The 19512-nt window shown below is 47.0% G+C and overlaps 1 protein-coding gene across 1 annotated transcript; it reads right to left on the reverse strand.

The window, feature by feature from the left end:
* Nucleotides 1–209: 209 nt before the first annotated feature.
* On the reverse strand, nucleotides 210–16375 carry PRDM14 (PR/SET domain 14). Its single transcript, XM_021688651.1, has 7 exons — nucleotides 15676–16375; nucleotides 15034–15087; nucleotides 14789–14946; nucleotides 13308–13578; nucleotides 8598–8800; nucleotides 3698–3799; nucleotides 210–866 (listed from the first exon to the last, which is right to left on the reverse strand). The coding sequence occupies exons 1-7, from the start codon at nucleotides 16373–16375 to the stop codon at nucleotides 639–641; spliced, it is 1716 nt and encodes a 571-aa protein (XP_021544326.1). The 3' UTR covers nucleotides 210–638.
* Nucleotides 16376–19512: the final 3137 nt, after the last annotated feature.

The raw sequence follows: 19512 nt of genomic DNA on the forward strand, positions 1-19512 counted from the left end.
TTACAAAGCTCACAGATGATGAGGTGGTGAATAAGTAACTTCTGCGTCCTCTGAGTAATTCTGTACGGTGCTAAACAAATTAACAGGCATTTGCCATGTGATGGGGGAAGGAGTGGGAACTAGGGGTTGAAAATGAATCCAAAAAAGATGGGAGATTAATTTATGTCTGAACACTTAGTTACAATACTAATGAAGCTCAAGGTTGAATGATTTTTAAAGACTTTATTCTATGAAGAATAGACCAGGCAATGGCCAGAGCCATATTACAACTGGGGACCCAAGGCAACTAGTAGAGAAAAGGTCTTTTGCATCACAAAATCAAACTCTACTCCCAGTCCCCAAAATAAAATATAGTCCCTCTCTCAGGGTTTGTGTTGAGTTTCCAGACTTGGAAGCTCAATATTAATAGCCAGCTCTCACTATTTCTAGATAAATTCACCAAAACTCCATTCTTGTGAAACACATTTCTGTGAAAGCTGGTGAAATAAATCTGATAAATTCAGTTTATTGGCCAGTTCCATTTTTCTATTTCTCATCTCAGTATAACGATCATCTGTTCATGCAACACACCCAAAAGCAAGAAAAACGAAGACCGAATCCTAGCCTTTGGTTTTACATTGTCCCCATACTTCTGAGGGCTAGTAGCCTTCATGAAGCTTCATATGGGAGTAGAATGCTTCTTGATCTGGGAAGGTTTTTCCACAGATGCTGCAAGAGCAGCCCTCATCCTCCTTGTGTGAACGTCGGACGTGACTGTCATGTGCAGCGTGGGATGCAAAAGATTTACCACAGTGCTTGCATTTGAAGGGTTTTTCCCCGGAGTGCTGCCTGATATGCGTGCGGAGGATGCTGGAGGCAGTGAACCTCTGCAGAGAACAAAAAGCAGAAGAAAAGGTAAACTTCCTTCACCTGGGCAGCCAACGTCTAGACAAAGGGCTTAATTTCACCATTACTGACCCTCAGTTCTCCAGTGGATGAATCATGGATGAATCTGGGCTTTCAGGCTATAGAGCATGCTCGGTCAACAGTAGTAGCCTTAATAAAAAAGGGCTTGACTGACAGAGGCTCAGGAACCTCCATTTAAACAGGCAATTTCAATGCCGGTGGACCTAGGACCACAGCCCAAGAGAACGTGCATTACAGGAGTAACTACTATTGGCCAAGGTCTCTGCATCAGTCAGCATCTTACTGATTTTTTCTTTTCTTTTTTAAGATTTTATTTTTAGGTAAATCTTTCCACCCTACACGAGGCTCGAACTTACAACTCCAAGATCAAGAGTTGCCTACTCCACTGACTGAGCCAGCCAGGCGCTCTGGTTTCTTTCTTTTTTAACTTAAACTTTCTGAGGGGCACCTGGGTGGCTCAGTTGATTAAGAGCCGACTATGATTTTTGGCTCAGGTCACAATCTCAGGATTGTGGGATCGAGCCCCATGTCAGGCTCTGCACTGGGCATGGAGCCTGCTTGGGATTCTCTTCCTCTTCAATCCACCCCTCCTCCCAGCTCACACATGCTGGCTCTCTAAAAAACAAACAAAAACTTAAAACTTTATTAGAGATTCTGTGTACCCTTTACCGAGTTTCCCTCAGTGCTTACCTCTTACACAACTATACTACAGTATCATAACCAGGATGTGGGTGTTGATCATTCAGATACAGAACAATTTCATCAAAAGACGCCTCATGTTGCCCTTTTAGAGCCATACTGATCCCCCCCACTCCCACTTTTTTCTTAAGCCGTGGCCATCACTAACTAATCTGTTCTCCATTTCTATCATTTTATCACTTCAAGAGTATTACTTTTGGGATTGGCTCTTCTCACTGAGCATAATTCTCTGGAGATCCATGGAGGCTGGTGTGTGTACAACAGTCCGTGCCTTTTTAATTGCTGAGTAGTACTCCCTGGTGAGGATGTACCCCAGTCTGTTCAACCACTTACCCGTTGAAGGACGTCTGGGTTGTTTCCGGTCTGGGTTCTCATGAATAAAGCTGCGACAAGCATTTGTGTACAGGTTAAGCCTTCATTTCTGAGATAAGTGCCCAGGAGGACAATTGCTGGGTTGTATGGCAGTTAACGAGTTTAGTTTTTAGTGAAATTGCTGAACTTTTCCAGAATGGCTGTCACACTAGTACTTTGGTGTTTTTACATCTTCTCTTGGCCACTTCTGTTCTTTTCCTGATTTATAACCTTTCTCCTCATTCATTTCAGTACTATGCTCTGACCTTTGTCACTTTCAGGTAGTACATGAGAGATGTAATTACTCTGTTTGGGGGTCCACTGACAGTGACAGAAAACACCAGGTGAAACTGGTGGCTTCAGATTTGGGGCGCTGGGAGAGAAGCACCACACACTGAGGGGGTGTCTGGAGTTGGGTCACTACCTAGTAAGGTGCACAAGCTATACTTGTTTGGAACATGGTCAGTCTTTATCAGCATAAGTAACTGGAGTCTAAACCAGGATGCCGAATAACTTGTTCATGTCCTAAGTGGATTTAATTCCCCTTCAGTGCATCCCTCAACCCCAGCTGAGCTAGAAGTCCAAGGTGGGGATCAGAGTAAGAACTCCAGAAACAGGATGTGTTGTGGGGCTATTTTGACCTTGCTCTGGAAATCCTGCTAGACAGAATTTACCCCTCAGGATAGCCTGCCTTTTTCCTACAAATGCACGGTCATCTTCTTCAGTCTGTGGTGGTTGCACCTGGTCTACTTCTATCTCAGCCGCATTTCTCTCTGTTGATAATTTCCATGCTGTTGACATGCAATTTCTTTGGCAGTATTGTTTCCCTAAGCCCGGTACACTCAATGTTTTATGCTGCTGTGAGAGGCTTAGATGGCCTACATTTCTTTTATGGCTTTATTATAAAAAATTTAAGTAACTTGATGATAGGATCAGTCTATCCTGGTGCTATCCAATAGGACTTTCTGCAGGGACAGAAACGTTCTATGTCCATGCTATCCAGTTTGGTGGTCACTTGCCACATGGGGTTATCGAGCACTTAAAATGTGGATTGTGCAACCAAATTATGGAATTTTTCCATTTTATTTCATTCTTATTAAATTAAATAGTCACATATGGCTAATGGCTAACTAAGCATTGGACAGTATAGATGTTTATCATCAAAATAGGACATGAGGTGTTTTGGTATAATTTCTAAAGCATGGTCAAACTATGGTTCTATTCTAGCAACCCCTAACCACATATTTGTCTCTTCATTTTTATCATTCAATATTCCGTATAATGTACATTAGTTTCCACTTCGGCAATGTTGGTCTAGAAAGTTGAGAATCTGTGCTCTTAAATACTATGTAATCATGTCTGCAATCATCAGGTCTCCCTGTAAACTAGGGGTGTATTTTTTTTTTATTTTGTTTGTTTATTTAAGTAATCTCTACATCCAATGTGGGGCTTGAACTGCCCGACTCTGAGATCGAGAGTCTCATGCTGTACCGACTGAGCCATCCCAGCACCCCCAGGGGTGTATTTCATTACACATGTCTTAAATGCCAATTTGGTCATAGGAGGTCCCATCTGACCATCTTAAGCAAACTGGAGCATTTTTTAGGGGTGGAAATGGGGACTGGACTGATAATGGACTAATCAAGATCTCCTTATAAGCCAGGCTTTATGCTTCAAGTTCTTATCCATGAACATCCAAACAGGGCTCAAGGCAGATCCCTTGGAAGGAGGTTCCATTTACCTTTGTACAATACACACACTGGTATGGTCTGTCTCCAGAGTGGACTCTTGTATGTTTGTTCAGGCTGGAAGACTGAGAGAAACATTTCCCACACGTAGAACACTAAGATGTAAAAAAACCACACAGTTAAAATCAACGTCTTCATTTTACCATTATGTTTTTCTGGGAGTAAAGGTGAAATATTGTATTTATCCAGTGTATGTCTGTAGGCAGAGGTTACAGAACTCAGACTGAGGGGCCTTTAAGGTAGTGGAAAGACAACCCAGGGCCACACTGATGATTCTGGAAGTATGGGTTCTGGTCAGATGTTTGAGTTAATACTGCAAAAGAACAGATCAAATATAAAGCCTAAATACATGATTTGGAAGGTAAGATTAAGGGACTCTCTGTGAATGAGGACAAAAAAATTAAAAGTTAAGCACAGGGAGGTAGATTCAACCTAATATCTGGCCAAAAGGAGTTCCAGGAGAGAACAAAGATCTAGAAGACAGGAAATAACCAAAGAATGAACAAGAAAATTCCTGTCAGTTTAGGACTCGTGCCTTCAAATGGAAAGAGTACTTTGTACTTCACTGATTACAAAGCAGGAAAAAAAGAAAAAGACATCCAACCTGACATGTTCTGTTAAAATTTCAGAATTCCAAAGATAAAGAACAATTTCCACAAAGAAGAAAACCAGTTACTTATAAACCGGTAAGAAACAAATTGCCATCAGGGGCGCCTGGGTGGCTCAGTTGGTTGGGCGACTGCCTTCGGCTCGGGTCATGATCCTGGAGTCCCGGGATCGAGTCCCGCATCGGGCTCCCTGCTCGGCAGGGAGTCTGCTTCTCCCTCTGACTCTCCCGCCTCTCGTGTGCTCTCTCTCATTCTCTCTCTCAAGTAAATAAATAAAATCTTAAAAAAAAAAAAAAGAAACAAATTGCCATCAAATGATAAGAGAAGACAGAAAGATGCCTTGAAGGTTTTTGAAAATCTTTTCTAAAACTCTGTATCTAGCCAAACTATCAAAAACATATTCAAGTAGGGCACCTGGGTGGCTCAGTTGGTTGGGTGACTGCCTTCGGCTCAGGTCATGACCCTGGAGTTCCGGGATTGAGTCCCGCATCGGGCTCCCTGCTCAGCGGGGAGTCTGCTTCTCCCTCTGACCCTCCTCCCTCTCATGCTCTCTGTCTCTCATTCTCTCTCTCAAATAAATAAAATCTTTAAAAAAAAAAAAAAAAACATATGCAAGTAAAATATCCTCAAAGAAGGGGCATCTGGGCAGCTCAGTCGGTTAAGTGTCTGACTCTTGATCTCAGCTCAGGTCTTCATCTCGGGGTTGTGAGTTCAAGCCCTGCACTGAGCTCCATGCTGTGTGTGGAGCCCACGTAAAAGGAAAAAAAGGACTCAAAAAATATCATTACACAATTAAAAAACTACATTTTCCACTTGTAATTAGAAATCCTAGCAAAAACAAAAAGAAGTCAAAAACAAAATACAAAGAAAGTTAGAAGTCTGGCATAATTTTGAGCAATTGATGGAATATGAGTAACAGTGATTTTTGGAAAAACAGGCTTTTCTCCATTGGTCAGGAATTTCAGGAGGTTGGAGAGAAAGGACATTCTGAATTCCTGGATAAACTTTTGGGACTCATTGTTATGAACTACAGGGACGTCCTCTGACAGTGTTGTGTTCTTCATTAATTTTGCTCGACAAATCATCTGAAAAGGAGGTACCTCCTTTAATAAGTCCTGTAGCTTCTACTTTTTTCTTAACAAACACCCTTTGATCTAGCTGCAGCAAATCTGACAAATATCCTAAGTGGTGTATATCCCATCAGGTTAAGATCACTTGCTGTGCTAACTAAAAAAGAAAATGCTACCAATTAAAATTATGGCATACCATCACTTGTTAAACACATTCAGTTTCAGAAAACATGTTTCAGAAACATAAAAACCTAGAATTGATAAAATATGGCTTGTAAAATATTATTACAAAAACATGTAGCAATAGAAGTATTTTCCAAGGACATACATGGACAGATCACAGGACAAATACAGAGTGCCAATAAAATATAGTTTAAACATTTAAACCACATTATTAATTAAGATGTAAATTAAGGCAAGGTACCATTTTCATCTATCACAATGGCAACAGGAAAGGACAGTGGTATTGTAGGAGACCCCATGTTGCCTACTCCACTGCAACCCCCCGGGGCCGTGCTATAAATCGACACCTTCTCCAGAAAGCTGTTTAGTGCCTTAATTCAAGCCTTCAAATTGTACATACCCTTTGATCCAGTTTTTCTACTTCTAGGAATCTATCCCATCAAACATGGGATCAAACATGGATAACAGAGATAACGATTTCTATATAATATTGTTCACTGTAGACATACTGGGGGAAAATTCACACAGCAGGAGATTGTTTAAATAAACAAAGGCACATCCATCTCATACACTGATGCAGTCATTACTATGTTTATAAATTATTTGTGATGTAGTGTTAAGTCAGAAAAGTAGCCTCGGGGCGCCTGGTTGGCTCAGTTGGTTGGGCAACTGCCTTCGGCTCAGGTCATGATCCCGGAGTTCCGGGATCGAGTCCTGCATTGGGCTACTTGCTCAGCGGGGAGTCTGCTTCTCCCTCTGACCCTACCCCCTCTTGTGCTCTCTCAAATAAATAAAATAAAATCTTAAAAAAAAAGTAGCCTCATAATAACCCCAAGTATATTAAAAATACCTGCATGTTCACATACACAAAAAGAAAAAAATTACACCTTTAAATGTCTTAACATGGGTCATGGCATATCAGGTGGCTTGTTTTGTTTTCTCCAAATTATATTTACCAAGCATGCATTCTTTTCTCATGTTAAAAAATAAAAATTAGAAATAAAAAACTAAATGTTTTTGTTTTTTGTGTTTTTTTTTTAAAGATTTTATTTTTTGGGCGCCTGGGTGGCTCAGTGGTTAAGCGTCTGCCTTCACTTCAGCTCAGGTCGTGATCCCAGGGTCCTGGGATCGAGCCCCGCATCGGGCTCCCTGCTCGGCGGGGAGCCTGCTTCTCCCTCTCCCACTCCCCCTGCTTGTGTTCCCTCTCTCACTGTATCCCTCTCTGTCAAATAAATAAAATCTTTAAAGATTTAAAGGGGGTGCTGGTCCCCCTTCAGATCACTACATTTGTATCTTTTTTTTTTTTTAAAGATTTTATTTATTTATTTGACAGAGAGAGACACAGCGAGAGAGGGAACACAAGCAGGGGGAGTGGGAGAGGGAGAAGCAGGCTCCCCGCCGAGCAGGGAGCCCGATGTGGGGCTCGATTCCAGGACTGGGATCACGACCTGAGCTGAAGGCAGACGCCCAACGACTGAGCCACCCAGGCGCCCCTTGGCTTTGTTCTTAATCATACTCCCAAAATGACAGCTAGCAATTTGATGCGTTACTTTCTGTTTTTCCATTTGTGTGTGAACATCATGCATATCATACATAATAAGCCATTTCAAATGGCATCATTATATACAAATTCTGCAACTTGTTTTGGCTTATTAAGCAAAACATAATTTATACAACCAGTTCCATGTTGATGAACATGCATTATCTAACTTTCTGTCAGAATACTGGAGTGTAACTTTTTCCTTTTTCCCTGTCAAGGGGTTAGAAATAATTTCACTGTCTTAATACTTCAAATGTGCTTAGAATTCTGGTAAGTATATGCTTTTCTGTTGGAAGTGGGATTTGGAGGGGTCCGGGCTGGCATGGATATCTTTGTAGATCTGGACCACCAAGGGATTGTTGAAAACTAATTGTATTAAATGTCTTTTGATGAGCAAAAAGGAGTTCTCTCTCTTTTTTTTTTTTTTAAGATTTTATTTATTTGACAGAGAGAGAGATAGCGAGAGCAGGAACACAAACAGGGGGAGTGGGAGAGGGAGAAGCAGGCTTCCCGCCGAGCAGGGAGCCCGATGTGGGACTCGATCCCAGGACCCTGGGACCATGACCTGAGCCGAAGGCAGACGCTTAACGACTGAGCCACCTAGGCACCCAGGAGTTCTTAAGATTATTGTAAAAATATACTTTACGGGAGTAAATAATACAGTGATTGATTGGGATTCTTCTAGAAGCTAAGCTATGAACAGGAGGTGGTGGGTAAGGGCAATTTTATGAAAATTACTCTCAGTTTTCAAAAGAACAAGACTGGGACTCTGGAGTTACTCAGGTGGAAGCCTCATCACCTAGTCCTGACAGGGCCGCGAGTCAAACCCACATATGTCTGCACCCAAGTCCCCTCCTTTCTTCTAGATAAGCCCAATGGTCGCTTGTACTGTTCTGCACCAAGCCTAGCAGAGCGACCAGCTATCCGGAATGGCAGAAAACGGCTCCCTATTGCCACTGTTGCTTTCCTTCCTGACAAAATCCTTGGCGTGCCACACAGGCCTTCCATTCCCTGGGCCATGCCCATGTTCATCTTTGTCTACAATTGTCAATATGCCCACATAGATTATGGAACAAGGTGCAGTTACCACAAAGCACATGCCAGCCTCCTTCCCACCTGGAACGTCTGAACCCTCTCCCCATCCCCAACTAACCCTGCCTCGGATAAAAATCAGACACCCTATTGTCCTTCTGGACTCAGCTCAAGGCCACCTCCTCCGTGAGACCTCTCTCACAACCCATGTGTCCAGGTAGAAGCGGACACCCTTCCTCCGTGCCCTTCTCTACCTGTGCATCTGTGCTAGCACTCTGTCACTGGGCTGGCTCATGTCTGCCCTTCCACGGCACTATCCCCTCCTTCACAGACCCTGTCTCATCAGGCACTGTGTCCCAGGAACTCATACCCAGGAGTGTGTACTCCTCGGGGTTGGAGGAAGGAGCAGGAAAGCCACATGAGTCATGGGCCGTCCATGATTCACCGCCCTCCTTCTTACCTTGTGAGGCCGGTGCTTCTCATGAACGTGAAGGACATGGATCCGGAGCCGGTCCCGCTTCTCGAAGGATCGTTTGCAGAGATTGCAGGGAAATTTCCTGTCACCCTTGTCCACACATGGGGTGTACTTGAGATGCTTATCTCTGTAATATTTGTAGGTAAATACTTTTCCACATCTTTCACATCTGTAGCCCTCTGCAGACTCTGTCAAACACAGGGGAAATAAGGGCCAATGGCTTTATCAGCTCCCATCCCTATTCTTAGTTCCTCCAAGAGGATTTTTTTTTAAAAGATTTTTTATTTATTTATTTGACAGAGAGAGACATAGCGAGAGTAGGAACACAAGCAGGGGGAGTGGGAGAGGGAGAAGCAGGCCTCCCGCGGAGCAGGGAGTCTGCTTCTCCCTCTGACCTTCTTCCCTCTCGTGCTCTCTCTTTCAAATAAATAAATAAAATCTTTAAAAAAAAAAAGATAATACTTTTTAAAAAGCAGTAACCGTACTGCCATTGTCATACCTAAACAATTAACTCTTATTCCTGGAAGAAATACATGTGTATACCCATACATGTAATTATTTTCCAATCAGTTCAATTTCGGATTCAGTCTTCTTGTTGTCTATGGTTTGCTATGTCTGTTCAATCTCTTAATTTGTAGGCTCTCCCTCCCCTTTGTTCCCTGAAATGTATTTGTCGAAGCCCTGCCTCCAGCCCTATTTAAGAGCAGTTCAACCCTACAGTTCTTTTTTTTTTTTTTTAAGATTTATTTATTTGAGAGGAGAGAGCAAGAGAGAGCATGAGCATGAGCAGGGGGAGAGGGAGGGGCGGAGGGAGAGGGAGAAGCAGATTCCCCTGCTGAGCAGGGAGCCCAACGAAGCTGGCTCAATCCCAGGACCCTGAGATCATGACCTGAGCAGATGCTTAGAAGGCAGACATTTAACCCACTTAACTGACTGAGCCACCCACGTGCCCCCCCCAACCCTACAGTTCTTGAACACACTCTTGACTGGCATGTGTTAGGAGGTTAGGTTAATATACCAAACATACGTACTGTGTTCCTTTCAGATCAGCCTAAACTCTAAGTTCAAAGCAGTTCACCTCGGTCAATGATGAACACAGGACAATGATGGACACCAATAGCTTACTTCCTAGGCTTCACAAGGGCTGTTCCATTTGACCCCATTCACAAAGTCTTAGGCACCTGTTTAGCTTTTGGTTTACTTCCCTGAACTTCTGGAAAAGATTCCAGAGTTAGAACCAAAATGTATGGAGTAAGGATGACAATTATCTTGCCTTCCCTTGTATTCATAGGGTTATCATGATGATTAATTTAATCCTGTCACTTATTGAGCTCTTACCAATATGAGTGATACTATCAATGAGTAATAGACTTAAGACCCAGAAAGGTAAATCTGTTTTTATCAATGGAGGAGGGAGGGGGAGAGAGGTTAGAGAGGGTTCAGCCGACTCTAGCAAGGGAGGCCCCAGGTCCAGGGGTGTCTATTGTTGGGGGAGGGCAGAGGACCAGGGCCACCTACAGAAGCATGCTGAGGACACTCTGGATTCCAGAGGATCAAGTGGCTTTGACTGTGAATGCATCACTGAGACCTCATTGTCTGGCCCCAGGGAGGGACAGAAGAGCCAGCAGTAAGTATATGCAAGAGTCTGGAGATGGAAATTTTCTTAGCATCAGGACTGCAGGGAAGCTATCCATCAGGGGCTTTGTTAGTTGACAACTACATCCCAGGCACGTTTAATAGGTGGCTAAGGAAATAAACCATTCATTAAGTAAATAACCAGGAAGGCAACCGCCAACCCCAGGACTATCCATTGCCCAGGATGTCTATCACTTTCATTGAGGTGCTAATACTCTCAGAATTCTCTTGCTGGGATGGTTTTAGCTCAGAGCTAGCATTTTCATTGGCCAGAAATACCTGGCCTTCCTGCTCCAGCAGTGGGAAGAGAGGGTCTACAAGATAGGGATCAGTGATCTTTACAAATCAAAGCACTAAAGCATACCAAAATTCAGAATGATGGTTCAATAGTGAGTTTGCAGAAGAACTGCTCAGGCAAAAAAGTGACACAGACACTCTTACTAATTAGGGTTCAGCTGCCTACATTTTCTGCTCAGGTCTTTGGAAATTTAAATTAACCTAATGATTTTATCCTGTTCCCTTTCCTTCTTTCTTCTCTTCCCCCCCACCCCACCTCAGTCAACTACTCTTTTTAGCCAAGGGGTTTCCCAATATAATAGGCAATGATGCTTCCTGCCCCACCACACACAGTTCAGAGTTTGGTATAGATTAAGAGTTGTCTTCACATTCCACACCTCCATCCCCCAAAACACACACTCCGCAGGCTTGCATACTCAAAAAACCCGCCCACATAGGGTCCAGACTCTTTCCTCCCACTCAAGACCTGAAAGGGGAAGTTCACACCAATCCTCACCAAAAGCGTTTGAGGAAAACAGTTCTTTTGAGAGGACAGAGGAATTTTCATTTTTCTTTCCTTTTTAATCCTATCCAAAACCACTCACAATAGAAAACAAATGAATTCATCCATAATTCTTTCCATCAAATTGAATTGTTTACCAATTTCCTTCCACACATTGTCTCAAATATGTATGCAACCCCATTCACTATCATAAGCCCTCACCCCTGTTCCTTGTTACCAAATGGGGATTTCTGACTTCTGCATATTATTCTATATGTTAATATATCATCATTTACGTAAGAATTATTCTACTATTGAGGGGCGCCTGGGTGGCTCAGTCGTTAAGCGTCTGCCTTCGGCTCAAGTCATGATCCCAGGGTCCTGGGATCGAGCCCCGCATCGGGCTCCCTGCTCTGCGGGAAGCCTGCTTCTCCCTCTCCCACTCCCCCTGCTTGTGTTCCCACTCTCGCTGTCTCTCTGTCAAATAAATAAATAAATAATCTTAAAAAAAATTATTCTACTGTTGAGCATTTTGGTTGTTTGTGATTTTTCACTAATATGGATGGTGCTGTAGTAAAAATCCTTGAGGACAAAAGCTTTCCCTTCTGGACTATTTTCTGAAGACAAATTTCCAGAAGAGTATTACTGAGAAATCAAAAGTTATGATCATTGTAATAGCTCAATACATAATGTTAAGTACTTTTTCAAAAAGATGTTTATATTTTTTGTGAGTTATCTAGCATGTGTTTTTCTCAAATCTATTTTTCACTTTTGTTTCAAAAACAATCAGTACACTTTGGAAGTGCCCAAAAAGACTTACTTGGTTTGGTGCTAAGTAAGAGACAACCGTGAGGTCCACGGACTTTAGGGAGTCTCACAATCTCACCGCTACCCCCGACTTACCCCCACGCCATTCACATGTTGGGGTAGCAGGAAGATAGTTTACCAAAACAATTCTGACAGGACCTCATTATTTGGACTCTTGGAACAAGAGGCTGTTCATCATTCACTGTCTAATCCCTGTGAGCATGTCCTTTTTCCTTTGTCTTCACCATTAGCCAAACCTGGAATGCCTTCCGTCTCCCAGCCCAACACATCTCACCCCTAAGCAGCTTCTCCCATGTTGGTCCTAACATCTTCTGCTTTCATTCAATATACATTGGGATCCAGGAGAAGGTGATATTAAGGTGTTTAGGATTATTTCCTGCCCTGAAGGTTCTCAGTTTGCAAGGGAGATATGCATGCAGACAATCACCGTAGTGTGTGATGAAAGCAATTCACTTTTCTTTTTTAACCTGTTACTTATTACATAATAAGGTGGTCTTCCATCCTATTACACACATTATAGTAATTTGCATTTATCTCACACCACCTACTAGATCAGGGATTCCCAAGCTTTTGTGTATGTAAAAATCAGTCAGAGAGCATTTTAAAAATGCAAATTCCAGAGGCTCACTCCCAGGGAATGGGTTGCTGGTCCTCTAGCTTCTTGCTGCTCCATGTGGTCCAGGGGCCAGCAGCATCAGCTTCCCCTGGAAGCTTGATAGAAATGCAGAAATCTCAGATGCCAGCTCTGAATGAGAATCTGCATCTTTCCAAGATCCCCAGATATTCATATCCACATTAAAATTTGAGAGTGAATCTAGCTCAATGCTTCTCAAAGGTCACTAAGATCCACAGTAAGAAAGACATTTTATATTTGAGACTTAGCTACCATACACACACACATCTCCATCTGAAACAACAACTTCAGGAAAACAATGCTTACTTTTACTTGAGATTCATATCGACATTTCTTATTCTACTGTATTCTAATTCCTTTTTTTTCTTTAAAGATGGTCTAAACCACTAAATTGATTTTCCACCACATTAAGATATTGCAACCCCCATTTGAAAAGCCCTGCTCTAGAGCTTTGATGGAGTCATCACTGTGTTAGTCTGAGCAGAGATGAATCAGAAATTGGCTCACCTAGGCAAGGGGTTGCATCCATTTATTTTGCTTGTATTTTTTCTCTGGAAGGAGGTGAAGGGGAAAAAGAAAAGGTTTTCTTGTGAACAGAAGTAGCTTCAGCAGCTTTGGAAAGATAAGGGCATTTTCCTCCAGCTGGGTAGTGCCCCCTGGTTAGAGACACGCTCAGTTTAGTCTCCTGGGCATTAGCCTCTGGGGGGGAGGAGCTCCAGAGGTCAGCGGTGATGCCGCAGGAGGGGGGGTTCATGTTCAGAAAAGAGCCAAGTCCTTCCACTGAAGAGCCTCACTGGGAAAGGCAAAGGTGTGCACTCACCTTCAGAGGGCCCAGGCGCCTGCTTCCCCTGCTCCGTAACCTGAAGGCTCACAGGAATGTCCAAAAACTTTTCATAGCAGTCTCCGTACCACACCAGGAGCTCTTGGTTCTGGCAGATCTCCTTGCAGCTTTCATAAAAGATCTGCCCTTGACACTGCACTGCGACTAGGTTCTGCTCCTTGGGGAAACGGGCACAGTTGACATAGGACATCCAGTTGCCTGAACCTCCTTTTCCATCTATAAAGTGACTCAAATGACCATCTTCAAAGATCTAAAAATAAAATAAAACATAAAGTTTAAAATGCACTTTTTTTTTGGCCTAACCTGTAAAGTAAAATTACTTATTAAAAATTTGTAGTCCAAATTTCATGCTTGAATCCACTAAATATATTTATTACTATTTATTAATATTATTAAAGCCCAAATAGATTTATCAAGCATATCTCTATAGGTGCTGTGACGTTTTTTAAAGATTCTTACTTTCACCCCTTGCTTAATTTCCAAATTTCTATAGTATGTTAATTCCATAAGCAGAGAAAAGGGGAACAGAAGGTTGCATTTATTTTTTTATTTTTTAAAGATTTTATTTATTTATTTGACAGAGAGAGACACAGCGAGAGAGGGAACACAAGCAGGGGGTGTGGGAGAGGGAGAAGCAGGCTCCCCGCGGAGCAGGGAGCCCAACGCGGGGCTCCATCCCAGGACCCTGGGATCACGACCCAAGCCGAAGGCAGACGCCCAACGACTGAGCCAACCCAGGTGCCCCAGAAGGTTGCATTCAATGCACAACGTAAAGACAACCAATTAGTTCTGTGCTTTATCCCCATCTAGTTGTCATGCATATTAGTGGAGCGAAACTTAATTCTTTCTCTGCTGTGTGCAATCCCACTGTCTCCCATGTTTTGTTATTATAAGCAACTTTGTGATTAACATCTTCCACATAGTCTGAATTTCAGATTACCTTCCTAAACTATACTCTTAGAAGTAGAAATTCAGGGTCAAGGGGAGGGATCTGATATATTCTGACAAACTGGAGTCCTACCAGCATGCCCCAAACAGAATCAAGAGTATCAGTTTTTCAAAATCCATAGCTAATTTCACAGGCAAATGATAGCACAAATTTTAAAATGTGTTTTTCCTCTCTTTGGCATATTCTCAGCACCAGCGTATAACCTCTGAAGCATCTGGCGTTGCCTATAAATATAGACAAATATTAGTTCTTTAAATGTGTAGTTCATTGCTACTCTTCACAGATGAAAACGATGTAAGGCAGCACGAAACACAAAGAATGCACGCAGAAGCGCTTTCTTGGGGGAAAGAGCATCCGCTTTTCCTTCTCTTTATATTGCAAAACGGGCAGCAGTGACAGCAGAGTGTGCCCTCTCCCAGGCTGGGATTCCCCCGGAGGCCCAGAAGCCAACATTGTTCCCCACCAGCATCATTTCCCACTTTGTCAACCCACCAGAAACATACTCATTTACCTCCCACATCAGAGAATTGTCTCCATAGGTCTTGACTTCACTGGCGTTGACCACTTTACCTTGAAAGGGCCCAAACCTGACTCCTTTGGCGATGAGGCTACTGCAGAACACACCAAAATGTCGTACCTCACCGAACGTCGTCTGCTTGAGGCACAGACCTAGGGCAAAGCCAAGGCGGGAAAGCCAGTGAGGAAACTGACTGTATTTGTTCAAGGACAGAAATCCAGGCAAGAAGCCCTGCCTACCTTCTGGTAGTTGAAGGGAGTCTTTATCCAGAGTTCGACAGAGAGAATCGGATCCTAGAAAAAAGGGTTAAAATTTTATTTTTCATAAGGTGTTTCCCTCCCCACTTCTTGGAAGTAACCATTATCCTGAGTTTGAGGTTTATCCTTTATATTTTTTCCTGCTCCTTTTACATATAAAATTTCTCATTTGAGACTCAGAACAACCCTGGCAAGGTTATGTAATTAACCCCATTTTGCAAATTTAAAGAACTTGAGAATCCGAGATAATGCCGACTTTGATTGACTAAGGTCAAGACAGATGGCGAGGCTGGGACTCTGAGTAGGAATTGCATGAGGCTCTCAAGGAGATACCTGGTACATCCTGGCAGAATCTGATCCCAGCTGACAAGTCCCCTGTGTGAACCATGTCTCTCTTGACCCTCAGCTCCCACTAAAACCAACCTTAGGAATCATGCATTTAGGTAAGTAGAGCCTCAGAAGTGAGCCTGGCCTCCCCAGGCTCCATATTCTGATGGGAAGTAGATAACACTTCCCCACTGGACTTGGACAGTCTCGGATCCACCTTGATGTCCTCCTTCCCCACTCCTGCTCCCACCTCTATTCCCATTCAACCTGACTCCCGCCCCATGTGACCACCTTTACCAGAGCTGTCTGTGGGGACCAGGAAGCCGGAAATTGCATGGTGTAGAGGGGCTGAATGCTCCACGCTGGGAATGACCCCGAACAGAACTAAGTGCAGGTCTTCCTGGGTGAAGTGGTAGCGGCGAGACGACTTCCCTGGTTGGTTCGGGAGTTTGGAGCCCTCCTCAGACCGCTTGCTGGGGGAACAAGGTAATAACTGGGGCGTCTTCAGCCCCTCAGGTAGCAGGGAAGCATTCACAGCCGACGGCGGAATTAAAATCTCAGGTCCACAGCACTGGCCACTGTCGCTTCGGCCACCAATGTGGCCCAAGTCTTCACTGGTGGCGCCTGTATACTCGTGGTTGCTGTTGAAGCGTGGCACCTCTCTGGGAAGGTGGGGAACTGGGTACCACGGCGGCAGCTTGCTGTACCAGGGCAGATCGTAGAGCGGCTCCCTCTGCAGGGCCAGGTTGGAGCTCAGCAAGGGAGGCGCGGCCCGGAAGGAGAAGGCGGGCAAAGCGTGGGATGCAGATACGGCGGCCTCCAGCTGCGGGAAAGGTTGGAAATCTCCCTCCGCAGCGCTTAGCATGTTCCCATAGTGGCCATAGGGCGGGAAAGGCATGTAGTATGCGTCCAGGTGTTGGGGGCTGCGCTGGAGCCTCTCAGGCGCGTAGCCCATCTTGTCCTGGGGTCCCGCCTCACCTGACGGCCGCAGAGCCATTCCCGGCAACAGCGCGCGGCGCGTCTGCGGGGAAAGCAAGCGCAGCTGAGGGGCGCGGGGCGCTGCGGCCCTGCTCCCACCTGCCTACCCTCCACCATCCAAGCTAGCCCCGGGTCCGAGGGAATCGCAGAAAGCTCCCAATTCGATCCCGCCAGCCCTACCCCACAAACAAGGCGAAACAAAACAAAACAGTAACAAAACTGCAATGCAAGCAAACACGCAAAACCCCGAACGAAAACCTCCCGGGATCTTGCTCGACTCCAAGTTCCCGGTTAAGTGTCGCTTTTGCCTTCCCTCTGCAAGCACGCCTTGACCAAGCACAGTTGGTTTCCAACAACCCATTCTCTACATCCGGCCCCAAACCCGGCTCCTACAAAATCCGTTTCAAGTTCCCTCTTCCGCCCTCTTCTCTGTCCAACAAAACTTTTACAGGGTCGGTCGGAGCCCCCGGGCCCTCCCACTCCAGCGGCCGGGAGCCGAGCGCAAGGCCTTACTGGGCTTTGGGGCAGGCGGCGGCTCCAGGCGCTCCCGGGTACCCAGAAGCGAAGGAAGGGCCAAGGGCCCCCGGCCAGTTCGCGCAGAAAGAGACGCGCTCCCCGAGCCCGGTGGCAGGTCCGGAAGGCCGCCCCTCCTCGAGCCCCGGGTCTGACCCCGCGGACCCAGGGGCCCGGCTGCCGCGACGAGGAGGGCGCCACCTTCGGCTCCGCTCAGAGCTCCGCAGCCCGCGCCGGGCTTGCCACGTGGGCCGAATCCCGCCACATTCCCCAAGTCCCTCCGGGAACTCTGGTCACCCCACCTGGGGCTTTAGGGAGCCTGGGGTCGCCTCTCGGGGGCAGACGAGGACGAGCCTCAGGCCAGGTGGGAGAGAAGCCTCGGCGGCCACCGCCCCTACCCCGAAAGGATGGCGTTTTAATGGACACAAGTTCACCAAGGCCGAGGAATGGAGCCCCTTCAGGGCCGGCGGGTCTCGAGGGCAAGATCAATGAGCCCAATAAGGAAACCCAGCAGGGTCGTGACTCAGAAATTAAAGAACACGGGGTCAGGAGGAGAGGTCAGCCACGACGAAGGCATCTGCCATTCTCCTCCTGAGCCTCCCCTGACCGCAAAGATAAGCCACTTGCGGGTTGCAAGCCACTTTAAGGAGTGAAAGCCCCAAGAGGGCAAAACGGCCAGGCAGGATGAACTGCGCTAGCGCCTGCTTCCTGCGCTCCCCAACCGCCCCGGCGGACGACGGCCCCGGGCCACCGCGGCGCCCCAGCCCGGCACCCACCTTCGAGAGCGCCGCCGCCGGGAGGGCGCCTCCAGGACCCTGAGGGCGGCGCGGGCTCCGCACCAGTAGGCTTCGGGCGGGCCGGGAGGGTCGAGCGGGGGTTTAAAAGGGCGGCGGGCGGGCGGGGCCGCGGGGCATAGAGAGGGCGAGGGTGGGGAAGGGACGCGGCCCACGCAGGTCCCCAGCCGGTCTCCTCCCCGCCCACCGCAGCCATTGGCCGACGCTCCCCTAGCCCTCCCGTCCCCAGGGGGTCGCGCATTTAACTCCTCAGGCCTCCAACCCCTCCCCGGGACCCTTCCGGGAGCGCTCGCCCTGCGGTTTCCGCGGCTGGCACTATTGCCCCTCCGGACTTGCCGGCTGCGGGAGCACAAAGCCTGGGCAGGAGTTGCCAAGGGTCCCAGATAAGCCCCGGTGCTCACACACCGACCCCGAACCCGCCGGGTAAGGCTGGGACTTGCGTCCCGGGGTCTCGCCCCTGCTTCTCGGCTTTGAGTTGCCAAGAACCGAGCCTGGCCGAAGGCGGCGTCAAGCCCCAAGGACCCGGGTGGACGTTTGTCCCTGATACCTCTTGGGGAGGCTGGCACCGCCCTTTGGGTTGGGAAGCGGGGCCTCGCGGCTCGCGGGTGGGGGCACCTGGACGCGGTGGGCTCGGCGTCCGGGACGCTTCCGAGGTTTCCTGGGGGTCGTTTAGCCCTCTACCGGGCGTTTTCTCAAGTAGCTTTCCCGAAGTCGGAGCCCCGGTCCCCCGCGCCGCCACGGCTGCCCCCGGGGAAGGCGCCAGACCCCGGACGCGCGGGACTTTGAAAAGCAAGGTCCAGACCCATACCCGGCGCTCAAAGCCCGCATTTTTATTCTCTGTGCCGGCCATTGAGGGAAAGAAAGGAGCACTTAGGCCCATTCACATTCACAAGGAAGCATCTAGGGTGGGGGAGAAACCCTTGTAATGCCGGGTGACCTTGGCCAGGTTCCTCAGCACCCCAGCCGTTGCTTCTTTGCAAAGTGGGGCGTAAACCTCACGCCAAGCCTGACCTTGGCTGGGTTACTAAAGGTGGAGGGCGGGAAAGGAGGAAACACCCAATAGGCCAAGACACGCCGCCAAAGGTCCCAAAGCTGGCGAAGGAGAGAGACCCGTGGCGGAGCGTAGCTTCCTCCGTGACCGCCCCGACCTTAGAGAGCCGCCGCAGCGGGGCGGGCGCCTTGGCCGTGGGCGCGGCGGGGCAGGAGCGGGGAAGGAAGGCGCGGGGGCCCGCCGCCTTCTAGGGCGCCCGGAGTGCGTGCCGGGCCGCCTGCCGCTCCCACGTGCGGGGCCGGGTGACCGCGCCCGGCCGCCGTCGGCGGGGCCCGCGCTGCTCCCGTGCAGACCCGTTTCTCAGTCGCACGGAGGATCTGAGATGAGACAGCGTTATTTGCTCATCCCGGATCGGGTGAAAGGAGCTCAGGGTTTCCTTCTCTCCGTGTTCTATATCTCTACCCAGTGCTTAGGAGAACTTGGCTAATAGTCTAAAGAAGTGAAGAGTACCCGATTCTCAAGCGACAGCAGCTCTAGGAAGGGTCTTGCCGGCTTCTCCAGGAGGCGCGCTCACCCCCAGGACTCCACTACCCACTTCCATCGCTCTATCCTCCCTCCTCCGACATGCGCCGACACTTGGGTGGTCTGTGGATATCAGGTCCTTAGGAGCCATTTTCTAGTGCGGTCACTCACTGGTTGTAGCTTTATTTTAACAAAAGCAACCTTATCTTCAGGTCCTGTTATGGAAATAATCTAGAGATTAAAATATTAAAAACATTAATTATAAGACTTGCTGGTTTAGAATAGTCATAAAGCAAAAGTAGAAGTCGCTGACTGCTTCCTCTCTCTACTCTCCGG

This window comes from Neomonachus schauinslandi, chromosome 4, assembly GCF_002201575.2.
Source record: "Neomonachus schauinslandi chromosome 4, ASM220157v2, whole genome shotgun sequence".
NCBI classification, from domain to species: Eukaryota; Metazoa; Chordata; class Mammalia; order Carnivora; family Phocidae; genus Neomonachus; species Neomonachus schauinslandi.

Coding starts and splice junctions, on each gene's coding strand:
- PRDM14 (XM_021688651.1), bottom strand. CDS start 16,375: ATGGCTCTGCGGCCGTCAGGTGAGGCGGGACCCCAGGACAAGATGGGC. Junction 15,088..15,675: donor GGTCCCCACAGACAGCTCTG/GTAAAGGTGGTC, acceptor CCTTTTTTCTAG/GATCCGATTCTCTCTGTCGA. Junction 867..3,697: donor AGTGTGTGTATTGTACAAAG/GTAAATGGAACC, acceptor TGTTCTCTGCAG/AGGTTCACTGCCTCCAGCAT.